The sequence below is a fragment of the Capricornis sumatraensis genome, chromosome 2 (assembly GCF_032405125.1).
Source record: "Capricornis sumatraensis isolate serow.1 chromosome 2, serow.2, whole genome shotgun sequence".
NCBI classification, from domain to species: Eukaryota; Metazoa; Chordata; class Mammalia; order Artiodactyla; family Bovidae; genus Capricornis; species Capricornis sumatraensis.
In genome coordinates, this window is record NC_091070.1 from 82,014,341 (window position 1) to 82,034,475 (window position 20,135).

General features: G+C 37.0%; 1 protein-coding gene across 1 annotated transcript in view; it reads left to right on the top strand.

Moving 5' to 3' along the window:
- The window catches only part of MYO9A (myosin IXA), a 183,603-nt gene that overhangs the window by 106,828 nt on the left and 56,640 nt on the right, over positions 1 to 20,135 (top strand). Inside the window, exons 19-25 of the mRNA XM_068964194.1 lie at positions 4,101 to 4,181; positions 7,426 to 7,536; positions 8,385 to 8,507; positions 10,430 to 10,579; positions 11,358 to 11,677; positions 12,386 to 13,993; positions 17,571 to 17,670. Of these exons, the coding sequence (XP_068820295.1) occupies positions 4,101 to 4,181; positions 7,426 to 7,536; positions 8,385 to 8,507; positions 10,430 to 10,579; positions 11,358 to 11,677; positions 12,386 to 13,993; positions 17,571 to 17,670 (2,493 nt within the window). The remainder of the gene's footprint in view (positions 1 to 4,100; positions 4,182 to 7,425; positions 7,537 to 8,384; positions 8,508 to 10,429; positions 10,580 to 11,357; positions 11,678 to 12,385; positions 13,994 to 17,570; positions 17,671 to 20,135) is intronic.

The window sequence follows — 20,135 nt, forward strand, 5'->3', positions numbered from 1 at the left end:
TGGCAACCCACTCCAGTGTTCTTGCCTGGAGAATCCCAGGGACGGGGGAGCCTGGTGGGCTGCCGTCTATGGGGTCGCACAGAGTTGGACACGACTGAAGTGACTTAGCAGCTTAGCAGCAGCTATATTTCTATTTTTTAGCACTTTTCCAGTGCTCCTTTTTAATCCAGGATATCTAAATGTAAATTATCTAATAACATGTCACTGGATATGATCTTGTTTGATTTATATAAGCACAGTTCTTCAACCTATAAGCTGCTGCTGCTGCTGCTATGTCGCTTCAGTCGTGTCCGACTCTTAGTGACCCCATGGACTGCAGCCCACCAGGCTCCTCTGTCCATGGGATTTTCCAGGCAAGAGTACTGGAGTGGGGTGCCATTGCCTTCTCCGACCTATAAGCTAGAAATGTCATTTTATTTTAGACAATTTTCACCATAGGCCCAGAGAAAAATTTGATTCTATAAAAGCTACTTAGTCAAATGTTTTTTCTTCAAAAAAAAAATATATATAAGATTTAAGAGCCAAATAACTTACTAGGTCCTAATAAAGTTAAAGGAAAGACAATTGAATATATGTTGGAAGCTCTGCCATGAATTTTACACAAACCTTCTTAAATCACAATCCTATGGGTTAATGGTATTTGATTATTTAAAAAGAGAGAGGTGTTGCTTGGCCCTATTTTTCTAAGGATGCATTAGTCTCCTTTGCATGATTAGGAAGACTAGGACCATTAAGCTGTTGTGTCCTTTGTTTTATCATCTTAGTTCTTTTACAGGTGCCTCTTTATCAAACTCAGTCTTTAATCTGAAGAATACTCGTTATAGCTACTATAATAAAAGCTTAATTATAGTCCTATAATGTCCCTTAAAATCCCCCAAATTCAGGAATTATGGATATTTTCAGATTATATTCATGTATTGTATTTAACATTTACAAAGAGTCATCTGTAATGTTTCTAATACATTGTTAAATATTATAAGAGTAATGAATTAATTTTTCTAAACTTTTTATTATTTAGAAAATACATTGAACAAAAACAAATGAAAGTCATTTACCATCCAGAAACATAATGATGAATGTACTACATTTTCCTTATTCCTTATTAAATATTTATACATATGCATTATCTGTTTTTCCTCCAATTCTGTGAAATAAATACCATAATTCTTATTGTACAGATGAGGAAATTAGAAGTGATGGAGATAGATGGCAGCCAGATGTCTATGACTTCACACCCTTCTTGTGAATGAATGTTTATTTTCATCAAAGTGAAATTGTAGAACTCATGAAGGATTAACTGATATAGGAATTGCCCTTCTATTATGAACATCTAGAAAACTAGGCAAAAGGTAAAAATAGAGTGTTTTTAGTTATCAGACAATAAGCATTGCAGGATACTGATCTCTGAGAAAAGGGAAATAAATGAGGCAAGTCCCAGGTTACTGCACAAAGATAGTTTGCTGTAGCCCAGGAAGAGGGAGCCCAAGCAAATGCAGAAGGTTTTGCTCTGAACCTACCCTCACAAAGCTTAATAAAAGTAAGTCCTGAAAGAGTCAATACGATCCAGTGTAATTCAACCCCAGGGGCAACTGTCTGTTGCTCTTTAAAGAAATACAGCAAAATCAAAGAATATAAAATCACTCCAGTGTCCAATCTGAAATTATTAGGCATGTGAAGAATCAGGGAAAGAACCACCCATAACAAGACAGAAAAATTAATCATTAGAAATAGATTGTAAAAATAACAGAGATGATGGAAATACTAGATGAGGATCTCAAATAGCTATTATAAACCATATAAATATGTCCAGAGATATAAGAAAAATGTGAATAATAATGAGAAAAAAATAGAAGATAGGAAAAAGACTCAAATGATTAATCATTTCAGAGATTAAAATTGTAATATTTGGAAATGAGATAAACTAGTTGGGATTAGTGCCGAAGTAGTGAATTAGAGTTTACATTTACTTTAAAATGCAGAGAGATATAATAAATAATGATGGGGGAAAAAAATGAAAAAAAGCATTAGTAGCTTGTGGGAAAATATTAAGTCATTGAACATAGATGTAATTGACATCTAAGAAGGAAAGGCAAAAGAGGGGGATACAGAAAAAATTTTGAAGAAATAATGACAAAAATATTTTCTGATTTTTATGAATAATATAAGCTCAAATATCAAAGAAACTCAACAAGTCCCAAGCAAAACACCCCCCCCCCGCCAAGCATATCAAGACACATCACATCAAATTGCTAAAGCCAGTTAAAAAAGAAAATTTTAAATACAACCAAAGAAAAAAAGATATTTATGTTCTATGAAATGAAAATAAGAATAACAATATGTTTCTCATCATAAACTATGAAAACCAGAATTCAAGAGTAGTATTTTTAAAAGCCTGAAAGAAAAAAAAAATTGTCACTCTAAAATTCTCTGTACAAGTGAGTAATGAAGGTTAGAGACTTTTTTAGACAAACAAAAGTTGAGAGATTTCACTTCCAGGAAATCTACAATATAAGAATGCTAAATTTGGGATAAAAATGATGAGAAAACCACAGAATTTGGATCTATACAAAACATTAAGATTGCCAGAAGGACAGAATGTAACTATAAAAAGTTTTTTCTTCTTTGAACCTTTAAAAAAAGTTAATTGATTGTAGGAGACAAAATAATAGTATGTTGTAAGGTACAAAGAAGACATATGGACAGAGTAGCACAAAAGAAGGGAGGGGCTAAATGTAAGTTTGTACTGTTGTAACTCTGTATAGTCAAAGGGGAAGGAAAAATTTTAAAGTATTTTAAAAATAAATGAGAATAAAGCATCAAAATTTGTGCAGTGCAGCTAAAGTAGTATTCCAAGGTTAATTTATAACAATAAATTCTCTTATTAGAAAAAGTAAAAGCCTCACATCAGTAATCTAAGGTTCTTCCCTACAAAACTAGAAAAGCAAGAACATGAAACCCAAAGCAAACAGGAGTGAAATGATAAAGTAGAAATAATCAATGAAATAAAAAATGAAAAGAAAAGGCCTCAAGTCAGTAATCTAAGGTTCTACCCTAGGAAACTAGAAAAAGAAAAACATCAAACCCAAAGCAAACAGGAGTGAAATTATAAAGTAGCAACATCAATGAAATGAAAAACAGAAAAATAATAAGAGAAAACCTAATGAAATTAAAAAGCTGATTCTTTGAAAATATCAGAAAATTTATAAACCTCCAGTTAGACTAACCTGGAAAAAACAGGCAAAGCACAAATAATCAGCATCAGAAATGGAAGAGGGAACATTGTTACATACTTAAAGGTTAAAATTGAAACAGGATACTACTACCTTCCTGGATATTCTACTGTAGGAGTCCCCAGCCTCTGAGATCTAATGCCTGATAATCTGAGGTGGAGCTGATGTCATGATAATAGAAATAAAGTTCACAATCAATGTAATGCACTTGAATCATCCTGAAACTATCTCCCTCCCCCCAGCTCCAGTTCATGAAAAAACTGTCTTCCATGAACCTGGTCCTTTGTGTCAGAAAGGTTGGGGACTGCTGCCCTACTGAATGGTTTTCCCAAAGTTGCTTTCTAATACTGCATGCATTTGAATAAAATTGTTTCATGAAATCTGAAGAAAAGTAAAAAATTTATTGTAGACTTGTGTAGTTGCTAAGTCATGTCCAACTCTTTGGGACCCCAAGGACTATAACCTGCGAGGCTCCTCTATCCATAGGATTCCCCAGGCAATAATACTGGAGTAGATTGCCATTTCCTTTTCCAGGGGATCTTCCCAAACCAGGGATTGAAACGTAGCCTGCTTGGCAGGTGGAATCTTTACCATATAGCCATCTGTGAAGCCCCTGTTATATATTTAGATGACTATAAAATTATTTACAGTATTTACCATTGCCAGTCTCTCAGCTTTAAGGTTAAACTGCCATCCTTGTCCTTAACTGGTCTCAGTTTAATCAGTATGGCATTGTACACAATTTGCTTTTCAGAAACAAACCTGGTTCTGTGTTTATCACTTGTTTTTGCATATTTTACCAACATCATAAGTCATTTGTTTCCAGTTTGGAATGAGAGACAGTGCTAACTATATTGCTTTGTATTGCAGGCGTCATTAAGCAAACTGATGGAAACACTTGATCAAGCAGAACCGTATTTTGTAAAGTGCATTCGCTCTAATGCTGAAAAGGTAAGAATGTCCCTTAAATGAGAGGTTCTAGCTCAGCTTACTTCAAACCAAACTGTAAATTCGTTCTAAGAAGGATATGTGGAAGCAAAGAGCTGTTTATAATCTTTGTAAGGAAAACAGTGTTCTGAATATTCTATTGATATCTTTCTAATTTTCTCACTTGCTGCTAAGTTGCTTCAGTCATGTCCGACTCTGTGTGACCCCATAGATGGCAGCCCACCAGGTTCCCCCATCCCTGGGATTCTCCAAGCAAGAATACCGGAGTGGGTTGCCATTTCCTTCTCCAACACATAAAAGTGAAAAGTGAAAGGGAAGTCACTCGGTCGTGTCCAACTCCTAGCGACCCCATGGACTGCAGCCTACCAGGCTCCTCCATCCATGGGATTTTCCAGACAAGACTAGTAGAGTGGGTTGCCATCACTTTCTCCGAATTTTCTCACTTACCTGCCTATGAACTATTTATATGAGCTCAATTTAGCATTTTCTAGAATTTAGCATCTGCTACATGTAGAAGCAAAAATCTCTTGAAATTCCATTATACAAAATAATTTTTTGCAATTTTTGTTACCCTAAATTAATTTCTTGTTCAGACATAAGGTGTTAATCCCTCTTAAAGAACTTGCCTGGCATTTTTCATGTTTAGATTCTTGTCTCTTTAAAATAGGTTACTGTGGACATTTTTGATTTCCTTCCTGTTTTATGTGACAGTTCCCCTAATTAGAGCTTTGCAAAATAGATCTATTAAGTGTAATCATTTATGTCCATCATAGGAAAAAATAGTTCCAGCCCAAACTTCTGAAATGTAGTAGGAAATTAGGTTCAGCTTTCTTAATTCTTAAGAAGCAGTCTCCAGCTTTGCCAGTTACAATTTTTGTGGTCTTAAATGAGTTGCATGACTTCTCTGTGCCTTAAATAATTTCATCTGTGTAAGAATATACTGTAATTGTAGGACAACTCATAACTGTGTCATGAGAACCTGAGAAAAAAACCTATGCAGTACTTAGAATATTCCTGGCCCCTACTAAGTGCTTAGTAAATGTTAGCTATTCCTTAATGGTTGGTTCTTTTATGGTGACAAAAAGGGAAACTGTTTTATTTATAGTTATAGAGAAATTTGAGTCCCTGCTATTGAGACCTTGTTCTACAAAGGGTTCAATTAATAAGGTATTAAAGAAAACAGAATAAGTACTAAATAAACGTTAATTGCTATTATTATTTAACATAAGCTGCCCACTTGACTTTTCTCTTGACAGTTGGTATACCCTATCTTTCTGCAGGAAAACGTTTGGGATTTCCTTAGTGAAAAATTGAAAATGGTATTTAGAAAATAAGGAGAAATACCAGAAATTTCAAATACATCTTCTTTTGAATGTCTAAAAACACGCCTAAGAGATACCTAGGAGTGACTGGTGATGAGGGACTATAGGGATTTTTTATTTTCCAGGGTGTCTTAGAGGAATCTGAAAGAGATCGGAATACCAGACCACCTGACCTACCTCTTGAGAAACCTGTATGCAGGTCAGGAAGCAACAGTTAGAACTGGACATGGAACAACAGACTGGTTCCAAATAGGAAAAGGAGTACGTCAAGGCTGTATATTGTCACCCTGCTTATTTAACTTATATGCAGAGTACATCATGAGAAACGACGGGCTGGAGGAAGCACAAGCTGGAATCAAGATTGCCAGGAGAAATATCAATAACCTCAGATATGCAGATGACACCACCCTTATGGCAGAAAGTGAAGAACTACAGAGCCTCTTGATGAAAGTGAAAGAGGATAATGGAAAAGTTGGCTTAAAGCTCAACATTCAGAAAACTAAGATCATGGCATCTGGTCCCATCACTTCATGGCAGATAGATGGGGAAACAGTGGCTGACTTTATTTTTGGGGGCTCCAAAATCACTGCAGATGGTGATTGCAGCCATGAAATTAAAAGACACTTACTCCTTGGAAGAAAAGTTATGACAAACCTAGACAGCATATTAAAAAGCAGAGACATTACTTTGCCAACAAAGGTCTGTCTAGTTAAGGCTATGGTTTTTCCAGTGGTCATGTATGGATGTGAGAGTTGGATTATAAAGAAAGCTGAGCACCGAAGAATTGATGCTTTTGAACTGTGGTGTTGGAGAAGACTCTTGAAAGGCCCTTGGGCTGCAAGGAGATCCTACCAATACATCCTAAAGGAGATCAGTCCTGGGTGTTCATTGGAAGGACTGATGTTGAAGCTGAAACTCCAATATTTTGGCCACCTGATGCGAAGAGCTGACTCATTGGAAAAGACCCTGACCCTGGGGAAGATTGGGGGCAGGAGGAGAAGGGGACGAAAGAGGATGAAATGGTTGGATGGCATCATCGACTTGATGGACATGGGTTTGGGTGGACTCCGGGAGTTGGTAATGGACAGGGAGGCCTGGTGTGCTGCAGTTTATGGGGTTGCAAAGTGTTGGACACGACTGAGCAACTGAACTGAACTGAACTTACAGGATCATCAGCAAAAGCAATTTAAGAAGATAAACTGCTCTTAATCTTGTACTAGTCATAGAAGATCAGTCTGTCAGCTCTCAAGTTAAGGCAACTGGAAGCTTATAGAGTGGGTGGTTTCTGAGTGAGATGGTGGGTAAAATCTTAACAAAAATACACTCTTAACTATGTATAAGTAGGTTAATCTTGTTACAAATTTTATAGTGACTAAAGATGCTAAAGCTGAAGCTCCAGTACTTTGGCCACCTCATGCGAAGAGTTGACTCATTGGAAAAGACTCTGATGCTGGGAGGGATTGGGGGCAGGAGGAGAAGGGGACAACCGAGGATGAGATGGCTGGATGGCATCACGGACTCGATGGACGTGAGTCTGAGTGAGCTCCGGGAGATGGTGATGGACAGGGAGGCCGGGCTTGCTGCGATTCATGGGGTCGTAAAGAGTCGGACACAACTGAGCGACTGAACTGAAACTCTGTGGCCTGTGGGCAGCAACATTTCCTTTTGAGTTCTGAGGGCACTTTTCTTCTGCAAGTAGTGAAGCCTGGAAGCTTGGTGTCTCTTTTTTTCCCTTTAGTCAGGCAGTCAGAACTTTCCTGAAGCTACCAGTTGTGGAGGTAAGAATGTCTCATTGACTCTGCTGTATCTTAATCAGACAACCTCCAGTCAGTTCCTAGATATTCAGAGTTTAACTATACTTAGAAGACATAAATTTGGAGATCTGTTCTTCTGGGTTAACCCTTTTTCTGTTTGCTTTGTTTTAGTTACCGTTAAGGTTCAATGATGCCTTGGTGCTTAGACAGCTTCGGTACACTGGGATGCTGGAGACAGTTCGAATTCGCCAGTCAGGATACAGCTGCAAATACTCTTTCCAGGTTATGCTTTTATAGTGATATTTAAATATATATGTACATCAAGTAAATTAGTCCTGTGTCTTGCTTATTTTTCATTTTTGACTCACTTGTTTATTTCTCTTAATTCTCCTCCCCATTCTATCTTTCATATACGAAATTGAAGAGGGATAGAGAATACTCGTTTCCATTGACTGACAGCAATATCATTAAGCTTGTGTTCTAATAGATTCCACTTCTTGGCTCTTCTCATTTGATCTGAATGTTTGCTTTTATAAGTTTACTCATAACATGGCAGTTCTTCACAGTGATTACTCCAGTAACTGAAATAACTATAATCAGAGCAATCTAGTTCAAAAGAAAAGATCCCTTTTGATTTTCCCTAGAGGTTTCTCAGCAGAATTATCTTTCATAGTATGCTGCCAACAAGGCTTTCAGCTGTTCTCATGGGCTGCTGCTGATATGGGTATAGAAATTATTTTGAAGCTTTTCAGAAGCTGAGCACATCTATACTGTTGAGGGAAAGCTTTATTTTCCATTATAACCTGAAATAGCTGCCACCTTTCCTTATTTTTCTGCTAAAAATTTCAAAACCTTATTAACTAACTTTTTATTTGGTCTTTAGTATAGCTTTTTCAAAGGGAGGATTAGTTTCTGTCCTTCTTTTGCTTTGATAACAAAATATGTAGAAATCTCTACCCCCCATTTTGCTAATTAATTAACTTCTTGTAATATTTTAAATTAACAGGTAATTTCTTGGTTTCACCCTGTTTAATGAGACAGAAATCAATAAAAGGACAATTAACTTGTTTGGGATCTTGTTTACATATAATTCTCTTGTGATTTTACAATATTTTCTTTTCGTTTTTCAGGATTTTGTGAGCCATTTCCATGTACTTCTTCCCCGAAATATTATTCCATCCAAATTTAACATTCAGGATTTCTTCAGGAAAATAAATCTTAATCCAGATAATTATCAAGTTGGAAAATCCATGGTAAATAAAATATATACAGCCCTTGTCCAAATTGAATTTTATGTTTTTGTAGGCAGCAGTAGAGACACAAACAGGGAGAGCAGACTTGTGGCCACAGTGGGGGAAGGAGAGGGTGGGACCAACTGAGAGAGTAGCACTGAGACACATACATTATCGTATTAATGTAAGATTAGAATATTAATATAGATTAAAATGGCCAATTAATCTAAAATTAGATAGCTGATAGAAATTTGCTGTATGACACAGGGAGCTCACATCTGGCGCTCTGTGATAACCTAGAGGGGTGGGATAGGGTGGAAGGTGGGAGGGAGGTTTAAGAAGGAGGGGACATACGTGTACCTGTGGCTGATTCATGGTGATATATGGCTGAAACCAATGCAATATTATAAAGCAATTATCCTCTAATTAAAAGTAAATAAATTAAAAAAAAGAAAAAATGATTATCCAATATAAATTAAAGTGATACTTTATATTCTTTCTTTAAAAAAAAAATAATGGCAGTCTTTGCCTAGGAGAATGTTGATAAGAAAGATAATGTACAAGATATTATAAGGAAATTGATTAGACCAAGATTTTTAGTTAATGAGATGGTCAGTATTAATCAAAGAGCTTATGACCAGTGCTCTAGTGCTGCCTATAATTTTAACTGCTTAAAAAGCATCTCTTTCTAGGTATTCTACTGTAATTTTCAACTCAGTTTGCCCAAAGTGACGTTAGCCAGATTCCCTTACTGTCTTTAACTAACCAACTGTTCTTTTTCTCTGTTACCTTTCTTGTAGTTTCTAGGCTAGAAACCATAATCATATATGGCTTACCCTTCACTTTAACCTTTTTACAAAAATGTTTCCATTGTTTTTCCTTACAGATGATTCTTACGTCTCTGCCTTTCCCTACATTCCTACTGTTTCATTTTAGTTCTGTTTCTTGCTCTCACACATTTCTCTTATAGTAAACAGATCCATCATCAATATCAGTCTGTTATTCCATGTAACTCACTCTGCCCTTAGTATCAAAATCATCATCTTCATATACTTCTTTCTTTATGTCAGTTTCCTGCTCAGTAATAATCACTCAGTAACCTCCTGATTAAACATATTTCTCTTTTTCAAGAACCTCCATGTTGTGACTTCATACTCTTTAATTGTTCCATGGTCCCCAGTATGTACATTTATTCTTATTTCCAGCTCCTTGTTTTGCTCAGGTAGGATCTTCTGTCTCTTGCCATTGATAGCTTACTGTTTCACTCTATGGGTTTCTGATACCTCTCTGTGCTTTTTAAAAATCTTTTTTAAATTTTTGACAAAAATGGGAGATGGTGGACATGTTTCTTAGTTTGATTGTGATAATCATTTCACAGTGTTTATACATGCATCAAAACATCACATTGTACATCTTAAATATATACAGTTTTTAATATCTATCTGCTCTTAAAGTTGAGGTGCAAGTCCTGTTTACAGAGGGGTATCTAATTTATCTTTGTATACCCCTAAATTCCTAAAGATTTATAATTGAATGTAAGAGTGAATAAACAAACTGATGAATATCTTTGGGCAGCAAAGAAGCCTTTGATGCATACTGGATTTTAAAAAGATGGTTGTTATTTATCACTGTTATAATCATTGGCTCCTGACAGCAGTGAATTTCCCCAGGGAATAATATATCACAATCTCTGGCACTGGGATTTTTGTACTTCTGCTCACCTTTCCAGTTCCCCTTCTGTATTCTAATACATCCTTTCCAATTTGAGAATGACTGCTTTGACTAAATCTTAGAAATATCAGGACTACTTGTACATGTCTGCTGCTGTACCTGTTCTTCTCTAGAAAAGCTTACCACGGGAATCATCACAGGAATGATGATGCATTAAATACATTTCTCATTTCTTCTTGAACTGTATTCTTCATCTTTTTCCCTTCTGGTAGGTGTTCCTAAAGGAGCAGGAACGACAACACCTACAGGATCTGCTTCACCAAGAGGTGCTCCGCAGAATCGTATTGCTGCAGCGATGGTTCAGGGTCTTGCTATGTAGGCAGCATTTCCTCCATCTGAGACAGGCATCTATTGTCATCCAGGTGGGAAGTAAAGGATTCTTTACATGAGATTGGCCGGTTTATTTAGCATGTGTTTTAGTAACTAGAATTGTTTTATTGTGAAGCATTTAAACAAGAATGTAAATTTCTTCAGAGATGCGAATGTGTCCTACTCATTTCTTAATTTTCATAGCAACCAATGGATTTACCTGGCAATACAATTTACTATTAGTACATATATTAATGTACAGTTGAAATTAAATTGAATTTATAGTTATAATGTTTTGTGAGGTATAATTAGGAACAAAGGAGTTATGTGCCTTAATTTCTGTTAACAAAGTTATTTTTAGTTTTCTTAGTGATATTTGAGAATGATACATATATTGTTGTTATAATTATTCAAATTCATATTTTACATTTATCTTTTTATTTTCTCCCTCATTGACAATTGTTTTCCATAGAACCTTTTCTGTTTGTGCAAGATAGTCTTTAATATCTTAATCTTGGAAATGTATACACATTGACCCATTAGTACTGGCAAATTATAGGTAAAAATATAATGGAATTTATTAAAATTAATTTGTAGGGCATGAAATCATCAAAAACTTAAATTATTTTAAGTTGTATAATTAACTTCATCAAGGTTATATTATCTAAAATTGTTATTTTCACTGATCGTATCTGGAAAACATTTTTTTACTTTAACCACCCACAATTTAGCTGTTAAGCTACTTAATCTCTAGTTACGACATAAGAGATTTCTTTTTTCTATGAAAATGTGTTATATGATACCAGTTTTATTATTTTGTCTTCCCCACAGCAATTCTGGAGGAATTACGTACATCAGAAGCAAGTCAGAGATGCAGCTGTGCAGAAAGATGCTTTACTTATGGCAAGTGCAGCCACTCTTCTGCAAGCCTCCTGGCGTGCTCACTTACAGAGGCAGCGGTATTTGGAGCTGCGGACTGCCGCCATCGTCATCCAGCAGAGATGGAGGGAGCACTGTCGGCGGAGGCACTCGGCTGCTGTCTGTATACAGGCAAGATGGAGAGGCTACAGGGAGTGTAAGAGGTATCAAGAACAAAGGAACAGAATTATCCTTTTGCAGTCACTGTGTAGAGGATTCAGAGCAAGACAAAGGTAATCTTCATTGCCATAATAATTAACTCCTCTTTTCTCAAGTACTTTGCTTATATGTCTGCTCTAACATTTGTCTAAACTTGAATTAGAACTGCTGCTGCTGCTGCTGCTGCTGCTGCTGCTGCTGCTAAGTCACTTCAGTTGTGTCCGACTCTGTGTGACCCCATAGACGGCAGCCCACCAGGCTCCCCCGTCCCTGGGATTCTCCAGGCAAAAACTGGTTGTGCACAATTTCGATCCCCCCAGCGGTTTTAAACCACATTGTGCGGTTTATAATATTGAATTAAATTGGATTGAAAACCTACATGGTCTATGGTTATAACTGCTAAGAATTAACTTTACACTGGGTTGAATCCTTAAAAATTGGCAACATTCCAACTGTTTTTACTTTCAGAAACTTCAATTTCATTTTTAAGGTTTATCTTAAAAGAAGATGTTATTAAAATGAGAGCTTTGCTTCTAAATTAACTTACGCTTTGATTAGAGTGCCCAATTAGGAATAATATACTTAATAAAACATCATCTCACTCATAGAAACAGAATTCTGAAATATGCATCCATGTTAAAGAAATACTTAATATTATAAAAAAATTTTTTGAGACTTTTTTTTACTTTTTAAAAAATTCTGAATAAACTTTTTCTCTCCATTTGTAACCAAGAGATATCTCTAACCATTTGGGTTTTTTTTTTTTTTCTATTTTGATACAGATTTAAATCTCTGAAAGAACGAAGAGTAAAAGAAGCAAAACTAGAACTTGGATTGGCAAGTATCAAGCCATATGGGACTCTGGAAATTCACGGTTCAGACCCTTCAAAATGGGAAGATTCTTCATTTGACAGTAGGGTAAAAGCCATAGAGGAATGTAAATCTGTGATAGAGAGTAATCGAATTAGTCATGAAAGTTCCATGGACTGCTTGAATGAGTCCCCAAACAAGCGACAGGAGAGAGCCAGAAGTCAAAGTGGTGTGGACTTGCAGGAAAATGTGATTGTAAGAGAGAGACCCAAGTCCTTGGAAGATCTCCACCAGAAAAAAGTGAGTCGGGCCAAAAGAGAAAGTCGAAGAATGAGAGAACTAGAGCAAGCTATATTTAGCTTAGAATTGCTGAAAGTCCGTTCTCTTGGTGGCGTGTCTCCTTCAGAAGAGCGTAGATGGTCTACGGACCTGATGCCTGAGGGCCTTCAGTCTTTACAGGGCACACCTGAGAGTGAAAGCTCACAAGGAAGCTTGGAACTTCTGAGCTGTGAGGAGAGCCAAAAGAGCAAACCAGAGCCCTTGATTCTAGATGAAAGAGACTTGCCGTTTGTGCCACCTGAGGTATCTCGCAGTCCCGATTTTGATACACAGGACTATCCTCTCAGTGCCGCAAGTGAGACTCACCACACGTTGACTCAAAGGGGGTCACCCTCTGACTCAGTGCATTTAAAGAATGGGGCTACGAAGGAAAAACTGGTTTGCAGTTCTGAATCTATTACCTGTAAACCACAGCTGAGAGACCCCTTTGTTTCAAATAGTTTGCCTACATTTTTTTATATTCCCCATCTAGACCCACTGAAAATGAGCTCCCAACTAGACACAAGTGTCCAGAGAAGCAAACTATTGGAAAGTGAAGAAACACTTCCATCTCTTACTTTGGATATCAGCAGGGAAGCTGGAAAGTACCACCTCCCAGGAGAAAATCAGGTTGTCGCTTCTTTGAATACAGATTCTTCAAATGCTGTTCTTAAGAAGTTAGAAAAGTTGAACACTGAGAAGGAAGAAAGGCAAAAGCAATTGCAGCAGCAGAATGAAAAAGAGATGATGAAACAGATTCGCCGACAAAAAGATATTTTAGAAAAGGAGCGTAAAGCCTTCAAGACAATTGAAAAGCCAAGAACTGGGGAGAGTTTTCTGGTACCATCTTTCCATCAGTCAAAGCAGAGAATAGAGAGACCATCCTCTCTATTCATCCTGAAAACCCCAAATAAGGATGAAGAACCCAGTATGGCTGGGACTCCGTCAGTAACTATAAAAGATTCTGTTCTTGCCCCAAAAGACAGTCCCTCTGCTCACTTACCCTTGAAGGACCGACCTGTCACTCTGTTCTTTGAAAGAAAAGGAGGCCCAGGCCAATCTCATACTGTCAAGGAATTATCCAAGGCAGACAGAATGTCCACCCAACTGAATGTTGCCTGTAAACACTCTCATAGTCGCATCTCAAAGAGAGAACACCTTAGGCCGGCTCAGCCTTGTAGCCATAAATCTGATGACCCTTTCAGAGATGGAACTACTAAGGCCATTTTTTTCACGCCAAAGGAAAATATGAGTAGTTCCCTGTAAGTGAAGTGTTTATTTCTATGTATAAATGAGAAACTTTTTGGAAATTTTCATTAAGGTGCCTTGGTCTACCTCAGTTATTTGTATGGGTGCTACTCAAATTAGCCATTTTCTGTGTTAAAAATTTCCTGATTGTTGACTACACCAGCCACCTGAAAACTGGATATAATTATACCCTGGGAGTCTCTGACTAAGTACAGGCAGCAGGATTTTTAGTTCCCTCCCATTAAGGGAGAAAGCATTTGTGGAGAGCCATAGAGTGGCTGGAAATGCCGTAGACATTCAGCAAATGCTGGTTGCCCCACAGTTATTAGGTGTAGCAGTCCAAGCTTATTTGTATCAGGCTTTAAAATTAGTGGGATTTGTGATAGCTGTGGCCCTATTTATGGTCTTCATTAATATCTTTGTACTTTTTTGAGGGGGGCGGATAAAAGCCACCTAATATTTACCATCTTAACCAGTTTAAAGTGTACAGTTCAGTAGTGTTACCCATATGCACATTGTTGTGCAACAAATCTAGAACTTTATCTTGCAAAACAAATTCAGTTACCTTTGAAAGCAACTCTTGTTTTCCCTTTACCCCTAGTCCCTGGCAACCACCATTCTACCTTCTGTTTATAACAATGGCTACTTTATAGTTTTATTTTTGGCTGCGCTGCAACCAGGGATTGAACCTAGGCCCTCAGTAGTGAAAGCTTGGGAGTCCTGACCGCTGGATAGCTGGAGAATTCCCTGTGACTACTTTAGATACCTTGTATAAGTGGAAGTTCCTTATACTTTTAAGTTTTCTTAACTAGTGGTAGCTGTGAGAAAGCAATTAAGTGGTACATAAAACAAATTTTATAAAATTTAAAATATTTGTATTAAGCCCAGTTACACAGTGGATTCTTTCAGTTCTTGTGGAAGAATATCACTGTTTAAATGAAAGGAGAGCTATATCTTAGGGCTAAAAAAGTTAAATTTCATACTAACTGTGAAAATAACTTTCTCCTCAAATCCTGAGCTTTTTAAAAAATATTTCAGTCTTTAAAACACTGCATACAGATTTTACAGAAAATGGGCAAGAGGTCATTGATACTTTATTTTTCCACGAAGAATTTTTATATCATATTATAAAATGCAGTTGGACTACATGACAGCTTGAGATCCTAGTCCTGCCCATTAACCTGTAGATTGTCCGTAGCATGTAAGCCCATCAGAAAATGTTAAGAACATATTGTTTTCTGCCTTTCTGATTTAGTTACGTGAGGGATGTGTGTGTGTGTGTATATCGTTGTTAGATCCATGAATCTGTTTTATAGAAGACTTCAGTTCAGTCACTCAGTTGTGTCTGACTCTTTGTGACCCCATCGACTGTAGCACACCAGGCCTCCCTGTCCATCACCAACTTCCGGAGTTTACTCAAACTCATGTCCATTGAGTCAGTGATGCCATCCAACCATCTCGTTCTCTGTCGTCCCCTTCTCCTCCTGCCTTCAGTCTTTCCCAGCGTCAGGGTCTTTTCAAATGAGTCAGTTCTTTGCATCAGGTGGCCAGAGTATTGGAGTTTCAGCTTTAGCATTAGTCCTTCCAATGAATGTTGAGAACTGATTTCCTTTAGGATGGACTGGTTGGATCTCCTTGCAGTCCAAGGGACTCTCAAGAGTCAAAAGCATCAATTCTTCGGGGCTCAGCTTTCTTTATAGTCCAACTCTCACATACATACATGACTACTGGAAAAACCATACCCTGACTAGATGGATCTTTGTTGGCAAAGTAATGTTTCTGCTTTTTAATATGCTGTCTAGATTGGTCATAACTTTTCTTCCAGGGAGCAAGTGTCTTTTAATTTCATGGCTGCAGTCACCATCTGCAGTGATTTTGGAGCCCCAAAAAATACAGTCTGTCACTGTTTCCACTATTTCCCCATCTATCTGCCATGAAGTGATGGGACCAGATGCCATGGTCTTAGTTTTCTGAATGTTGAGTTTTAAGCCAACTTTTTTACTCTCCTCTTTAACTTTCATCAAGAGGCTCTTTAGTTTTCTCCACTTTCTGCCATAAGAGTGGTGTCATCTGCATATCTGAGGTTATTGATATTTCTCCTGGCAATCTTGATTCCAGCTTGTGCTTCCTCCAGCCCGTCGTTTCTCATGATGTACTCTGCATATAAGTTAAATAAGCAGGGTGACAATATACAGCCTTGATGTACTCCGTTTCCTATTTGGAACCAGTCTGTTGTTCCATGTCCAGTTCTAACTGTTGCTTCCTGACCTGCATACAGATTTCTCAAGAGGCAGATTTCAAAAACATTAATCATACTTGTGAATTACTCCTTTTATCGTTTTGCCAAGATACAGTCTTAACAGCTACTTGACCTAGTTTACTTTACCTTATTAACAACTATTTATCTTCAAAATGATTATGTATTAGATTGTTTGCATGAAAGCTTAAGGAAAATCCATACTTCACACCTTCTCTTATTCTGTAAGTAATTTTAGAAACATTAGCATTTTATAGAATTGTAAATGTTAGTGTTTCTAAGTTATCTATTCAGTTGCCACATGGTATAGATGAGGTCACTGGTGCCCTTGGACATGAAATGACCTGGATAAGGTCACATAGTTAGAAATAGCTGAGCCCAGAATTTGAGTTTCCTGATTAGAAATCAGCATTGGGTGTCCTGATTAGGAAGTAACATTAGATTAATGTTCTTTCTATGCCGTAGGGTGGTAAGTGCATCATAGTCTTCATCTGGTTAGTAAGGGAGAACAAAAAAGAAATCATGGAGAAACTTAAGAGAAAATGCTGTGAGCTTAAAAGTTAATCAGAGTAGCTAGGTGCTATCAAAGATCCTGTTAATAGTCCCTCTTTTGGAGAACAAATCAAAGATAAATGACTCAGCTGTGGCAAGAGAGATTTGAATAATCAAAAGGGAATCTTTTAGGACAACCTAGGATTGCTGGACTTGATTTTATAGTGGTCAGAAAGGGAGGTCTCTAAGAAGATTTTAGTTGTAAGAAGGGTGTGTTTAGAGATTATTGTACAAGACAACCTAGGCCTTCATGGAAGATTTTGAATGCAAGGGCAATTAGTCTGCCAAATGATATTGTAAGTTAATGTCTACTTTAAACTCAGAAGTATGCTAGAAGGTAAAATTATGATTTTCAGTGAGTTTACAGTCTTGCTAAGAAGAGATGAACAATATGTTACTGATAGATAACAATTTCTTACTCTGTCAGTGTTGATTTTATTCTGTACAGCCTCAAGTTTTAAAACTAAGCCAACAGATAAAAGTTGCAGAGAGATTTCGGAAAGAAAACTTGTTTGTCAATAGAACCGTCTCCCTATAAAGCAAAGTAATGAGATCCTCATCACTCGGTAGCTACTTATCAGGTGTTTTATAATGATGAGCGTGTAAAGACCCCTTCTAAGACTAATTCTTAAGATTTGTGGACTTAGTATTTTCCCTTTCTCATCATCAAATCCATTTCTTTGACCTGGCTTGTTAGACTATATTTCATGCTATCCTTTTAAGACTGCTGCCATGAGTTATCTGCTAGGAATAGAAATGTAATCCTGTTGTTTCATCCGAAGTGTCACCACGGACGCCTTGAACAGTGGAAATCCTCAACTCCAGAAACAAGATGAACCAACTCGGAAACCTGTAAAGTTAACTGGGCCGGCCCAAGGAGAGGTAAGTGTTGAATTTTGTTTTATTTATCTTCTATGCAAAATAGGTGCATACTGTTTTGGAAATTACTGTTCTTGTAGTTAGAACACTTGATCTACTCATTTACTCCCAAGTGTTTATAGAAAAAGAAGCCATGAATTAAGTCTGTTATACTCAGAGAGGAATACTTCAGGCAGGGAAGGATGCCCACAAATCCAGATTATATTTACAAAAAAGGAATTCTAAAAGAAAAGAAGGCAATTTATGCAGGTGACTTTGGTGACTTATTATGGCAGTGAAAGATGACTTCCTTGGCTGTGGAGAGGAACAGTGTGGATTTAGCTTCCATTCTTATTCTTTGTCCAGAGTAATGAATATGGATTGATTTTGGTTATGGCTGTCACTTCTAGTGGAAAAGGCATGGGGCGGGAGGGGATGTTTCAAGAAATTCATGAGCTCTTTGATGTCTTTCATTGGCATCATCTCCCAAAAAACCAAAACAAAACATTGTTGTGTTATTTGTTTTATCATTTGGTCAAGCAGGTTGCCAGACCGGCCCATAAAAAGAAAGCTCGAATGGCGCGGACGCGCTCCGATTTCTTGACTAGAGGTACTTTTGCCGATGGGGAGGGGGATACAGAGGAAGATGATTACGATGACATTATTGAGCCCCTTCTCTCCCTTGACCAAGCTTCTCACTCTGAGCTAGGGCCTGCACCCAGCCTGGGTCAGGCCTCTCACAGTGACTCCGAAATGGTAATTTTACAGCAATATAAGAAAAATAGGCAACAAGCAAATCTGATGGAAATAGTCTTTGCTAATCTAAAGCTAACCTTCACAGCTTCTTCTCCATATAATGGTTTGTACGTGGGAAACCTCAGTGAACACAGCAACTAGAGCTAAAGCTTAATTTAACAGGACTTGGATTAAGGGCACTTTAGCAGTATGTCAGTTAAATCATAAATTAGGCCAAAAATATTAAAATTATTTAACTTAGCACTAATGTAGAGGCTTTCTGTGTTTTATCTTAAAAGTTTCTAGAACAAGAGCCTCAAACTTTTGTTGTAAAGGGCCAGATATTAAATATTTCAGATTCTATGGGTCATACAGTCTCTGTCGGAACTAGTTAACTCTGCTGTTGTAGAATGGAAACCGCCGTAGGCAAGTGAACAAAGGTGCATGGCTGTGTTCCAATAAAACTATTTACAAAAACAGGCAATGGGCTTTATTTGACCTGCTAGCCATAGTTTCCTGATCTCTCTGTGGTCTAGTGAATAGAGTATATGTTAAATAATCTAGTAGCTTTCAACTGAAATAGTATTCTCTCTTTCTCTCTTTTTTTTTTTTTTTTTGCATTTAAACCTGCTTCCCCTCTGCATTTTTTAGTAATACAAAATAAACATGAATTTTTTTAAAATTTAATGAGAAATGACAAAAATACCTTCCTGGACCAACCCATCCAACTAAAAAAGTCTGTAGATAATGTGAATTTGTATTAATCACAAAGTATAACATTAACATTATGTTTAAATAAAGCTGCATAAATAAAATAGCTTTATTATCATATCTCAGCCCAAATTAGGTAGATATAGTTTGATAAGTTTGAGTGTATTTATGGATATAAAGTTTTTGATTTTGGAATTGGCCTGGAAAATACAATAGTAGTACCCTGTATGCCTACTGTGTACTAAATGTTATCACTGAGGAAGTAGAGTGATATGCATTTTATTTCCATGCATATTCTTGATTAAGTTTAGTCTCTAATGTTCTTCTGTAGTATCTGTTCATTATGGGAGGAACATATTAGGATGGTCTTCTTTTGACTCATTAAATGTTTTATCAATATTCAAAGAATGGTTTTAAGCTGTTCGGAGGCTTCTCTGGTGGCTCAGATGGTAAAGAATCTGCTTGCAATGTGGGAGACACAGGTTTGTTCCCTGGGGCGGGAAGATCCCCTGGAGAAAAGAATGTCTACCTGCTCCAGTATTCTTGCCTGGAGAGTTCTATGGACAGAGGAGCCTGGCGGGCTCTTGAGGTCACAAAGAGTCAGACACAACTGAGACGAGCACTTTCACTTTTTTTTTTAAACTTTCAGGCTGTTTGTGCCAAAGACCTAGTTAATTAAAATTATCGTTAAGTTCCAGAATATTCTCATTGTCTTTATCTTTTGTTGGAAGATAGACCCATTTTTTAAATGATAATATGGATATTCTAAAGAAGAAAAAATAAAATAACCAACAAAAATAGAAAAATGCACAGCCAGTTATCTAATTAGACTAATGAATCATTACCCTGAACCAAATGGTAAAAGTTGCTCAGCCTGTATGTTCATTAATATATCTAGTTAGAACCAAAGACTTCTCTTCAGTGTAGGATTAAATAACTCCACTTTGGAGATGGCCCTATTTTTGAGTTATAATTATTGAAACGCGTTCTATCATATGCTTTTTGGTTGAAGATGAAATTATGTAATGGAGCAAACTAATTTG